Source organism: Ovis canadensis, chromosome 15 (genome assembly GCF_042477335.2).
Source record: "Ovis canadensis isolate MfBH-ARS-UI-01 breed Bighorn chromosome 15, ARS-UI_OviCan_v2, whole genome shotgun sequence".
Taxonomy (NCBI): Eukaryota; Metazoa; Chordata; class Mammalia; order Artiodactyla; family Bovidae; genus Ovis; species Ovis canadensis.
In genome coordinates, this window is record NC_091259.1 from 29818799 (window position 1) to 29831403 (window position 12605).

The 12605-nt window shown below is 39.5% G+C and overlaps 1 protein-coding gene across 3 annotated transcripts in view; it reads left to right on the forward strand.

Moving 5' to 3' along the window:
• SIK2 (salt inducible kinase 2) overlaps window positions 1–12605 on the forward strand; it is a 131296-nt gene that overhangs the window by 86047 nt on the left and 32644 nt on the right. For all 3 annotated transcript variants that reach the window (XM_069554979.1, XM_069554978.1, XM_069554980.1), the window contains exon 4: window positions 1792–1953. In XM_069554979.1, coding sequence (XP_069411080.1) covers window positions 1792–1953 — 162 coding nt within the window. The remainder of the gene's footprint in view (window positions 1–1791; window positions 1954–12605) is intronic.

Below are 12605 nucleotides of genomic sequence, written 5' to 3' on the forward strand. Positions count from 1 at the left end.
GCTATACATACAAATAATGAAAGTACGAGCCAGTGTGTTATAAGTGAGGAGTCCAGAGGAGAGCAATTATTAAATACTACCTAAGAGATGGCTCAGACAGTAAAGCGTCTGCCTGCAATGCAGGAGACCTGGGTTCGATCCCTGGGTCGGGAAGATCTCTGAAGAAGGAAATGGCAACTCACTCCAGTATTCTTGCCTGGAAAATCTCATGGATGGAGCCTGGTAGGCTACAGTCCATGGGGTCACAAAGAGTCGGACACGACTGAGCGACTTCACTTCACTTTTTCACTTGAGAGATGAGGGACTCTTTCAGGACAAGGTGGCGTTTGAGCAGGGTTTTGAAAGGATATTTAGGACTTTAGCAGGAGTCTAATAAAGAAGTTTGATACAGTTTTTTTAAAATGTTTTTCAAAGGTTCTAGTACCAGAGCAACCATGCACTTACCAATTGTCTGAATTCAGCCAGATCACTTGGTGCCTTGAGTTTCCTCATCTACAAAACAGGAATTAGAGTAATAGTTATCATAGAGGACTTTTAGGAAGATTAAGCGACATACTGTGATATGAACATGCTTGATAAACTGTAAAGTGCTATACAAATGTTAGTAAACTTTATAGTAAATATTGAGGATGGCATTAGCCAAAAAGATCGAATTAGAAAACCAGTAAAACCACAAAGCCTAGAGCAGAAAATACGTGATGATGACTGTGAATATTAATGCATTCATACAGTTCCTAACTTCAGAAAAAATCTTAAACTGAAAAGCCTTTCAGGTTTGATGTTGACCCCATTTTCCTGAAAAGATCATGTCAGAGGCCTTTCAGATCTTCAGGTGAAACTTGAACAAATTGTAATGTTTAGTTCTATTGAACTCATATAGAATTAATTTTCAAATAAAATACTATAATAGATATTATAATATTGCACAGAAAGAGCTAATGTATCTTGCAAAGTATACTTGTTTAGAGGACATGGTTTTGAGAACAAGTCTGCATGTTTTAGGGTAGATCAGCATTGCTCCCCTGAACAAGATAACAAGGTGTGAATTATTTAAGCTACTTCCAGGGACTGTTGTATCTTCTGTTACAGATGGTTTGTCCAATAACTTCACAAATGGTTGTTTAAAGGAAGAATATACCTTGTCTGATGAGAAGTCCAAGAATTTATTTATATTCTTTGTTTTAAATAAATTTTATTTTTAAAAGATGGTTAGGAAAAGTATTCAAAATTTATTACAAAGAGCAAAGAGAATGTTGAGACTTTAAAATGCATTTTTAAAAAATGGAAGTACAGTTTTTTATTTTTAATTTTTATTGGAGTTTAGTTGATTTACAGTGTTGTGTTACTGAAGTCTAGCTGATTTGCAATATTGTTAGTTTCAGGTGTACAACATATTGATTCCATATTTTTATAGATTATACCCCATTTAAAATTATTATAAAACATTGGCTGTATTTTCCTGTGCTGTACAGTAAATATATCCTTGTTGCTTATTGATTTTGTACATATTAGTTTGTACCTCTTAACCTAAAGAAGCTTCTTGAATTATGCTGTATTATGCCAGTTGCTGTTGTCTGGTCTTGGGCTCTGTCCACTTATCCAGACTCCAGTGAAATGTGATTGGAGTTATTTTTCTCAGGACAAGGAACTTGGAAACTGTTTTACTTCAACCCTAACTCTCATTATTAAAAGAAGTTTTTGAGGGGAAAAAAAAATCCTGATACTGACAGTGGGTTGTTTTTTTTTGTTTGGGTGTGTGTGAGTAATTCTAAATTCTTTCTCCTTTTACAGACTACCTTGCTAACCATGGCCGGTTAAATGAGTCTGAGGCCAGGCGCAAATTCTGGCAAATCCTGTCTGCTGTTGATTACTGTCACGGTCGGCAGATTGTGCACCGTGACCTCAAGGCTGAAAATCTCCTGCTGGACAACAACATGAATATCAAGATAGCAGGTAACTGGGACACTGCTGGCTCTGACGCGGTCAGGCGTGAGCCGCAGCGCTCCGGGTGCGCAAACAGACCTGCAGGCGGAGGTTCAGGAGTGCTCCCACCTGGGACGTCACCCCCTCTCAGAGTATTTTATCTGTTCCTTAGTCCTGCGTGTAATGAAAAGGAAGGGAAAAAAGAAAGGAACTAAGCTCAACACGCAGCGTGGCAGGACTCCGACTGGGCTCTGATCTGCATCCTCAGCCTGGTTTGTGCTCAGGCCCCTCTGTGGTGCTCCGCTGAGAGTGTGAGTGTTCGGAGAGGCCGAGGGGGCTGCAGGAGCAGCGAAGGTTGCGCGCTCTGCCCGCGGCGCTCTGCCCTGCTCTCTTCAGTATGACCGGTGGCCGGAGAGAGGTCGCAGACAGAAATAAGACAAAGGAGGTGACCACAGGAGAATGAGAGTGCTGGGGACGCAGAAGCACCTTGCCGCCTTCTGATACAGTGGGGTTTTGACTTACAACATGGAGAATAAGATTATTTTTGCTAGTTTTTCCTTCTACCCTTTTCACAATTAGCAAAGACTTTTATAGTTTATATTCCAAGTTTCCTTATTCACATGGTCAAAACTCTCAGTCAGTCAGTAATTATTTGTGTGTCAGGTACTGTGCTGTGCTAGGTACTAAGGATACAAATCAAAAAGTCATTTCTTGTGATCTTAAAAGCCTAGTGGGGAAGTAAGAATAATGAAAATATAACATGATACATGCCCAAAACTGTAATACAGACTGCAATAGAAGTACAGGTGTCAGAACATCAGTCTACTTGAGAAATCAAGAAGCTGCACAGAGAAGGAACTACTTGAATTCAAGCTTGAGAGATGAGTCAGAAGCTTGCCAGGGAGATAAACAGAAGTAGGATATTCCAGACAGGCAGGCCAACTGTGTAAATATCACAGGTAAAAGAGAGAGAAAGAGATTGAGATTGCAATGGTGGGGAATGATTGCTCACTATTAGGTAAATATAAAATCTGTAGGCATGAGGGGGTTGATACAGGAAGAACAGGTCAGCAACGGTCAGAATATGAAAAGTCTTGAAGACCATGAAAAAGACAGTGGAGTTTATTCTGCAGGTAACCTGTTGGAGCTTTTTGGGTGGGGTGGGGATGGAGTAGGACTGGATAAGATGACCAGATTTGCATTTTGGAAGGATGTCTCACTCTGCCACAGAGTGCAGACAGGTGGCAGATGTGGGTGAGGCTGGGCAGGAGACTAAATCAGGAATCTGATGCGTTTGTCCAGTTAAGAAAATGTGGGCGTGCACCAGAGAAGCAGCAGCAGAGTCTGCAGGTGTGGGAAGTAGAGAGGTTTGTTTCGGTTAGAGTTTGGAAGAGCATCAAGGGCACAAAGCAAAAGTTTAGCAGAGTTACAAGAGGTGGCGATTTGTCCTAGGTTTATTAAAAAGGGACAGACATCCACACGAGAGAAGCTGAGCAAGAAATGGATGACTAACTTGGGTGGATACCCACTGGACTAAGTTTAGGGACAAAGCAAATGCCTTAATTTGCTACATCGTGGTATAAAATAGAAGCGAGAAGCCTCTGATTCATGCATTTAGCTGGCCTATTTCTATGCCATTTATCATCAGTTTTTGTCTTGGGCATTTAGGGAAGGCAAACAAATTAACTTTACTTACTTTTTTTACTTATTTTACTTTAATTTTAATAATTCATATTAAATGCCACTGTTATGTATGTTTCAAGGAGTAATGGATTTTTCATTCTGTAGTCTTTGATTTTTTTTCCTCTAATAGAATTACCTAAATAAGACAGCGTTTTTACATTAACTTGCTACATTCTCATTATATAAAGATTTGTACTGATTTGTCTGTTTTAAAAAGGTAGTATTAGTGTTTATGTAATTTAAATGCAATATTAATGGTTCTGTAATTTATAATGTATATTCATTTCTCCCACTTTTTGTTTTCTTGTGGCCCTTCCTTTGGTCCCATTCATCTCACTTTTTTTTTGCAAACCTTCTGTAGTGCACACCACTGGAATTTTTTTGTTTACTTCTCTTTGAAAGCATCAGCTGCCCCAGGGTTGTCCTTGTCAGAGAAGGCTCTTGTTTTTTTTGTTTTTTTTTTTGAGGGGGCGGTTCTTTATAAAAAACAATACCTTTATTAAAGGAGTTCTGGGAGTCATTTCACGCAGAAAAAGAAATGTTAAGAGGTGGGAGTCATATAGGAATTACAAAGTGCTCTGTCACAAACATGTCAAAATAGAGCACCAAAGAAACTTGCAAACAGAATATGCAGAATATTCCTTAAGGTTATTAGCAAGTTTTGCCTGGCTACAATAATGTCGTCTGTAATTCTCACCTGTAGGTAGATAAACTTAGTATTTCTATCATTATGTGAAATCTAGTTATTTGTTTGTTTTTGCTATTTTTATTTTTGAATACTTGAACTTCAAAATCCTCTCCTTTTCATCTGGAAGACAGGTAAAATGTCAGAAACCTACAGTTGTTCTCTCTGGTGAAGCTAGTGTAACGGCTAACGTTTACTGAGCCTTCACTATCTTTAGGCACCCTGCTATGTACTTGTGTCATTTAACCTTCACAGCAACCCTAGGACCTGTGTGCCTATTGCCAGTTTTTAGACGAAAAGCTGAAACACAAGAGAGGTTAAGTCACTTGCCAAGGTGCCTCAGATAATAAGCAGCAGCCCTGGAGTTCAAGCCTGGTCTCTCTGACCACGGTATCAGTGCTTCTTGCCGCTCACCAGCTTGGTTTATCAGTTATTCCTGAGGGAGTGCTCACTGACTGAATTTTGGATTCTATCATTCCGTATTTATACATTTAGTGTCCTTGATTCTGTGTCTCACAAGTGGATACACACACATACGTGTACATGCAGTTTAGCTAAGCATTCAGATTTCCTTCCTGCCCACATTTTTTTCTCTGTCACCCTCACCACCATTGACCCCAAATTTCAGCAAATGTTTATCAAGCATCTACTATGCTCCTCAGCTAAGTCCTAGAAATTCAGGTGTTTCGAGGCAAAAACAACAGCAGTGCAAAAAAGCTCAACTCTGCTCTTACCTCAAGGAGTTAATCCATTCAGAACCAGACCTTTAAATGAATACAGCACAAAAAGATAATTGTCATACAACCCATGAGGCTAGAAGATTGTGCCTGGAAGAATGAGGAAAGGCATTAGTAAGACTTTATTAAGGAGGGAGGCATTTGTGGTGGGATTGGCATGGAGAAGGAGAAAGGAAGAGAGTTAGCCGAGGAGGTGAGGTAGGGATGGCAGCTTCAGGCAGAGGCAGGCAGGCCAGAGAACTCGGTGTGAAGGGAAGCTGCAGACAAGAGCTAGTGGAGAGGAAGCGTCAGTGAGGAGTGATAGGAAAAGAGCCTGGACAGGTAGCCATGCGGGATCATGAAGGATTCCACACACCCTCAGATGTGTAGATGTGTTCCTAACACATGTAGGAAAGATGGGGCTCCGTGGAAAAATTACAGAACCTCAGAATAAAATACCAAAAAATTATTCCCTCAAATTATACATTCTGTGTTTATTCTGCTTATGAACATCTCTTACTAAATGGGCTGAATAAATAAACTGTTTTAGCCATGCTGTATGTTGAAATTGGACTGGTGGCGCTAGTGGTAAAGAATCTGCTTGTCAGTGCGGGAGACACAGGAGGTGTGGGTTTGATCCCTGGGTTGGAAAGATCCTCTGGTGTGGGAAATGGCAACCCACTCCAGTATTCTTGCCTAGAAAATTCTATAGACAGAGAAGCCTGAGGGGCTACAGTCCATGGGGTCACAGAGTTGGACATGCCTGAGCACATACTCATGTGCACACACACACACACACACACACTGAAATTAAAGAGAAGTGCAAACCAAAACTAGGTTTAAATTAAAATATTTGCCTCTGTTTATAAGACAGAAAATGGAATAGAAATATCAAACATGGTTTATATTAATAAATACAGAATCTTGGCTTTCAAATCAGATTCTCTTTTATGCTTCTCTAAAGAGATCAAATTGCCAACATCCACTGGATCATCGAAAAAGCAAGAGAGTTCCAGAAAAACATCTATTTCTGCTTTATTGACTATGCCAAAGCCTTTGACTGTGTGGATCACAATAAAATGTGGAAAATTCTTCAAGAGATGGGAATACCAGACCACCTGACCTGCCTCTTGAGAAACCTATATGCAGGTCAGGAAGCAACAGTTAGAACTGGACATGGAACAACAGACTGGTTCCAAATAGGAAAAGGAGTACGTCAAGGCTGTATATTGTCACCCTGCTTATTTAACTTCTATGCAGAGTACATCATGAGAAACGCTGGACTGGAAGAAACACAAGCTGGAATCAAGATTTCTGGGAGAAATATCAATAACCTCAGATATGCAGATGACACCACCCTTATGGCAGAAAGTGAAGAGGAACTAAAAAAGCTCTTGATGAAAGTGAAAGAGGAGAGTGAAAAAGTTGGCTTAAAGCTCAACATTCAGAAAACGAAGATCATGGCATCTGGTCCCATCACTTCATGGGAAATAGATGGGGAAACAGTGGAAACAGTGTCAGGCTTTATTTTGGGGGGCTCTAAAATCACTGCAGATGGTGACTGCAGCCATGAAATTAAAAGACACTTACTCCCTGGAAGAAAAGTTATGACCAACCTAGATAGCATATTGAAAAGCAAAGACATTACTTTGCCAACAAAGGTCCGTCTAGTCAAGGCTATGGTTTTTCCTGTGGTCATGTATGGATGTGAGAGTTGGACTGTGAAGAAAGCTGAGCACTGAAGAATTGATGCTTTTGAAGTGTGGTGTTGGAAAAGACTCTTGAGAGTCCCTTGGACTGCAAGGAGATCCAATCAGTCCATTCTGAAGGAGATCAGCCTGGGGATTTCTTTGGAAGGAATGATGCTGAAACTGATACTCCAGTACTTTGGCCACCTCATGTGAAGAGTTGACTCATTGGAAAAGACTCTGATGCTGGGAGGGATTAGGGGCAGGAGGAGAAGGGGACGACAGAGGATGAGATGGTTGGGTGGCATCGCTGACTCGATGGACGTGAGTCTGAGTGAACTCCCGGAGCTGATGATGGACAGGGAGGCCTGGCGTGCTGTGATTCATGGGGTCGCAAAGAGTCAGACACGACTGAGTGACTGAACTGAACTGAACTGAACGGAACTGAATGGGTAAAAGACTTCAGGTACTGGTGAGCCCTGGATTCACCCACACCTGTATATGCTCATCACCTCAATTATGAGACCTCCAGCCTTCACAGAATACAAGTGTTGAGACATTCAGAATCAGAGGCAGAATGCAAAGAAATTTTGGCTTTCATTAGTTTTAATAATTGCAGTACTGTTTCCTCCATGCTATTTCAGCTATGACTCTTGCAGGCATTAACTTGAGAATAAATTGATGAAAAACACTTAATTTTATTTTTCAACTTTCCTAATCTGAAATGCTTACAATGAATACTTAGATAAGAATTAATATGTATGAATTACTCAGAGAAAGTTTTCAAAAAATATCAGCAGTCAGACAAGCCGTCACATAAAGCATGTGGAGTTTGATATCAGACGGTACTGGTGCAAATTCTAGCTGTGCCATTTGTTAGCTGTGTGACCTTGGCTGATTATTTAACTTCACTGAGCCTGGGTTTCCAAATCTATTAAACAGATTAATCTGTTTGTCAGGAACATTGTACGGATTAGTGATAATGTTAAACACAGGGAGCTTGTAGGTAAGGTTATGGGTTCTGGAGCCAGGCTACCTGGGTTTGAACCCTGGCTCTGCACTTTACTAGCTGTGTGACCTTGGACATGTTACTTAATCTCTCTGTCCTCAGTTTCTTTATCAGTTAAAAGGGAGTGATAGAAGTTCATATCTCATAGTGGTTATTAGTTAATATTTGCATACTTCTAAGAACAGTGCCTGGTACATAGTTAGTACTAGTTAAGTGTTTGTTAAATAAATTGTTAATTAAAATTCCTGGCAGCATGTAAACAGTAAAAGGTATTTGTATTCAATGTATAATTGATTCCATGTGAAAACAAATCTTAAAAATTGATAGCCATATAACCTCCCCCACCATGTCTTTTTAATTACCAAGACTTAAAGTCTTATCAATACAAATCCAGAGGTACAAGGAAGGTTTACCACTTATATTCTAAATTGTTTCTGCTTGATGCAAATTAATATATTTTCCTAAGAGGGACCTTCAGTGTAATTAGTTGTGTGTAATAAGCCTAATAAATCTAACCTGTGCATCACAGGTCTCTTGTCTTTCGCCCAAGAGGAATACTTCCTTTCTGAACTGACCTGTAATCTATAAGTAGCCCATCATCTCTCTTGATTGCTTCTAGCAATCTTCCTGCTTACTGGAAGAACTGGAGATCAGATTTCTGTATATATAATTCTAGTTTTCTGCCCTGGAACCAAAAGAGGGTGGGATAGGCTGAAACAGGTTTTGTTAGAAAGTCTTTATTAAAAATCTTCCATTTGTTATCCTCCTGCCCCTAGTATTATGTAAAATGTACAGAGAGCTTTGCATCAGCAAACAGAGTGAGGCCTTGGCTTTATCCTTCAAGCTTGCTTAGCCCTGGCTACGCATTAAGCCTGGAACATGGAAGGTGGCTCAAAGGCTTCTGTTTCCTTTTGTCTTATTTCTCCGCTCTTCATTTCCTTCCTCCTCCCCACTCCATTTTGGGCAGAGGAAGAGCATTTAATTCACTTCCCAGCTCACTAAACTCTCTCACTGGACGAATAGACGCCTCACCACGGTCAGCAGGATCACGTTTCATGTCAGCTGTGATGATTGTTCTTGTGTCCTCCTGTCAGGTAGGGAGGGGGTGACTGATGTTTGGAAGTGAACTGTGCAGCTGGCCTTCTCTTGCCGGTGGGCAACAAAATACACATTGACGTCAGCGATGGCTGATTGGCATTCAGTTTGTGCAGTGGGTCCAGTCTGGCTTCACACTCTACTACCTTTCATTTGTCAGCTTTCATTTCCTCATAATTGTCTTCTTCTCTCCTATTATAATAACTGCAAAAGACATGTAACTCTTCAGCAAGACTGGATATCTGAATTCTACTGGCAATTTTAGAAACAAGGATAAATTTAACACTAAAGCCATCTGCTTCTCTGTAGGAGGATTTTTAAAATTATAAATTAGACATTATAACACACTATTGGAGATTAAAAGTTGCCTGGGTTGTGTTGATTCCTGGAAATCATTTACTTTTTTCTTAGCTTGAAGACTGGTTTTCAATGTTTTGGTTACTTTTTTTCTTTTTAAAAAAAATTGACTTGAAATAGTTTACCTAAGGACTTCTATTAGTCTTTGTCATGTAAATGTTAAATCCTGAAAGTGTTTAGTAATTCTGTTTCACAACAATGAACAGTGACAAGCTGTTCAACATCTTCTGTATCTTTTTCACGATCTCTGTTTTATACTTTATGTCCTGACTACTGGAAGAGTGGTCAGGGGACCAGCATGAGCATCACTTTGGAGCCTGTTAGGACTACAGACTCTTGAACTCCCCTACCCCAGGCCCTGAATCAGAACCACATTTCAGCGGTTCCCCAGGTGATTTGTATGCATGCTAATATTTGATCTGTTTCACTCTGACAGTATTCACTAATGTGCTTTGTTCCCATCAGACAGTAATCATCAGGATCAGCTTATTTACTCTTTGTTCAGTTCAGTCACTTAGTCGTGTCTGACTCTTTGCGACTCCATGGACTGCAGCACGCCAGGCCTCCCTGTCCATCACCAGCTCCTGGAGCTTATTCAAACTCATGTCCATTGAGTCGGTGATGCCATCCAACCATCTCATCTTCTGTCACCCCCTTCTCCTCCCACCTTCAATCATTCCCAGCATCAGGGTCTTTTCAAATGAGTCAGTTCTTCGCATCAGGTGGCCAAAGTATTGGAATTTCAGCTTCAGCATCAGTCTTTCCAGTGAATATTCAGGACTGATTTCCTTTAGAATGGACTGGTTGGATCGCCTTGCAGTCCAAGGGACTCTCAAGAGTCTTCCCCAACACCACAATTCAAAAGCATCAGTTCTTCAGCACTCAGCTTTCTTGATAGTCCAACTCTCACATCCATACATGACCACTGGAAAAACCAAAGCTTTGAGTAGACGGACCTTTGTTGGCAAAGTAACGTCTCTGCTTTTTAATATGCTGCCTAGGTTGGTCATAACCTTTCTTCCAAGGAGCAAGCGTCTTTGAATTTCATGGCTGCAGTCACCATATGCAGTGATTTTGGAGCCCAGAAAAATAAAGTCTGCCACTGTTTCCACTGTTTCCTCATCTATTTGCCATGAAGTGATGGGACCAGATGTCAGGTTGCTTACTCTTTGTAAGGCCTTGTTATTCCTAAAACATTAGCCCTTTGCTAATGGTGTTTGGGCAGTGAAAATTTATGTAACTTAGTGATAACAGTAATAATAGTTGGTTTTTCTTATCAGGAAGATTTGGGTCAATCAATCACTTTAAAAATATAAAGCAGAAAACAATAATAGCAGTTCTAATACTGTTTTCAAATATATCCATGGTCTGTTAGTGGTTAGTTAGATAATAAATAATTAGAGGACTCAGCTTGTGAGGCCAAGTTGATTTCTGAGCGAACTAGTCAACAGTAATTAATCTGCTCTGTAGTTAGAAACTCTTCCTCAAATGCTTTCTTTATTGACATTTATGTGACATGAAAATCAAGTGAGAAAATATGGATATAGCAGGAAATCCCAAAGCTAACGTCACAGTAAAACCTTGGAGTATATGCCTCAGAGTATAAGATGCCATTACTCATCTTCATATGAAAAGGACAAGATGTGTCTATTTTAACATGTCATGCATTCTTAAAATAAATATGGATTTCTAAAATGAATGTAGGTGTATATTTGAGATTTGCTTTGTAAACATCCTAATTATTCCCATTCACTTGTTAAGGATGCTTTTAACAAAGCATTCAATATTGTAGAGACGAGAAAGCCCTCACTTGTCAAGTTCTGCTAGCAGAAGGATAAATTAGAAAATCTCTTGTCTCTGTACAATGTAAAGAATTTTCCCCAGGTTTTATAATAGCCTTACATCCATTTTTAAGTTGTGTTAAACTTCTCTGAAGAGTGATGGTGATACAGTTAAAAATAAAAAACAAAAAACCCCACCTGGCTTGGAGTTCAAAGGACCTGTATTTGAATACTGGTTAAGCCACTTGTAGATAGTTTGGGCAACTCAATTAACCACTTTCAGCTTCAGTTTCCCCCTTTGTAAGGTAAGGACATTCATGATTGAGATAATATATACAAAAATACCAAGTATGTAATGCCTAATCCAAAGTAGGCAAGATGTAAATGATTTTTGGATTTGATTATAACTCATATGCCATGTTGAAAGACTAGTTGTCATTTTGCTTCAAAAACGTGTGCTTTCACATCTTAAAATTTTGAAGCTAAGAGTTCTTTGAGAAAGATTTGTCTTTTCCCTGCTATGCTCAGGAAGTGTTGAAAATCTTGATTGATCTGACAAGTTCAAGGTATGTTATGAGTGAGAGTTCAAGCAATTACTCCCACACAAATAACAGATTACCTCGAGGAAAAACACTTTATACCTTCAAAATTCTGTCGAGTTGTTTAGTCAATCAAGTATGAATAAAAATAATATCAAAATAATGCTAGTCTGAACCCTGATTTGGAGTAAGAAGTATCAATGTGAACTCATAGGTTAACATTTCTTCTTAATACATATCCATATCAAAAGGAATCAACATAAATATAGGGTGTGGGTGTGTGTACACCAATAAGCATTCATACGTATGTTTCTTCTGTTTGATGACAGCCCAGCTGCAGTGAGTACATTGAGGCCTTAGTCTTGGTTCTTGAATACCATTTCTCTGTAAAAGAAACCAGGGCTCCTTGGAAAAGAGGTTGATTCCCGGGATGGAACAGGAAAGTACAAGATGAGCCTGCTACATCTTCTGGTACCAAAAGATAAGGAAATATTTAAAATAAAAAGAAATTTTTAAAAGATGGGGGCATGTTGAAAGGATACAGGAGCCAACCTGAATTATCTCCTAGTGGCCAAAGCTGGAACTATTTAAGCATCAGAAGGTGTCTCAGATGGTAAAGAATCTGCCTGCCATGTGGGAGACCTAGGTTCGATCCCTGGATTGGGAAGATCCCCTGGAGAAGAGAATGGTAATCCACTCCAGTATTCTTGCCTGGAGAATTTCATGGACAGAGGAGCCTGGCAGGCTACAGTCCATGAGGTTGCAAAGAGTTGAACATGACTGAGCTATTAAACTTTCACTTTCTTCTTTCCGTATTGAATTATAATCCAAAGAATTAAATAAATACTTATGATGAACATAATATGACAGTGTTGGAAAAAATAAAGAAATTATCTAACCAATAAATAAAGGGGAAGAAGGGACAACTCTTGAAAAGTTGTAATTAATACTGTAGAAAGAACAGGAAACAAAAGCTTCCCATTAGACCACCACAGTGATCATTGCTACAGTCAAGATCTGCCAATGAGTGCTAAACTGATAGGTGAAAGTTTAAGGAGAAAAGGGTATATATAGTGCCAGTGTATCTTCTCTAAATTAGTTATTAATTTCAAAGGGAAAAGTAATTTTA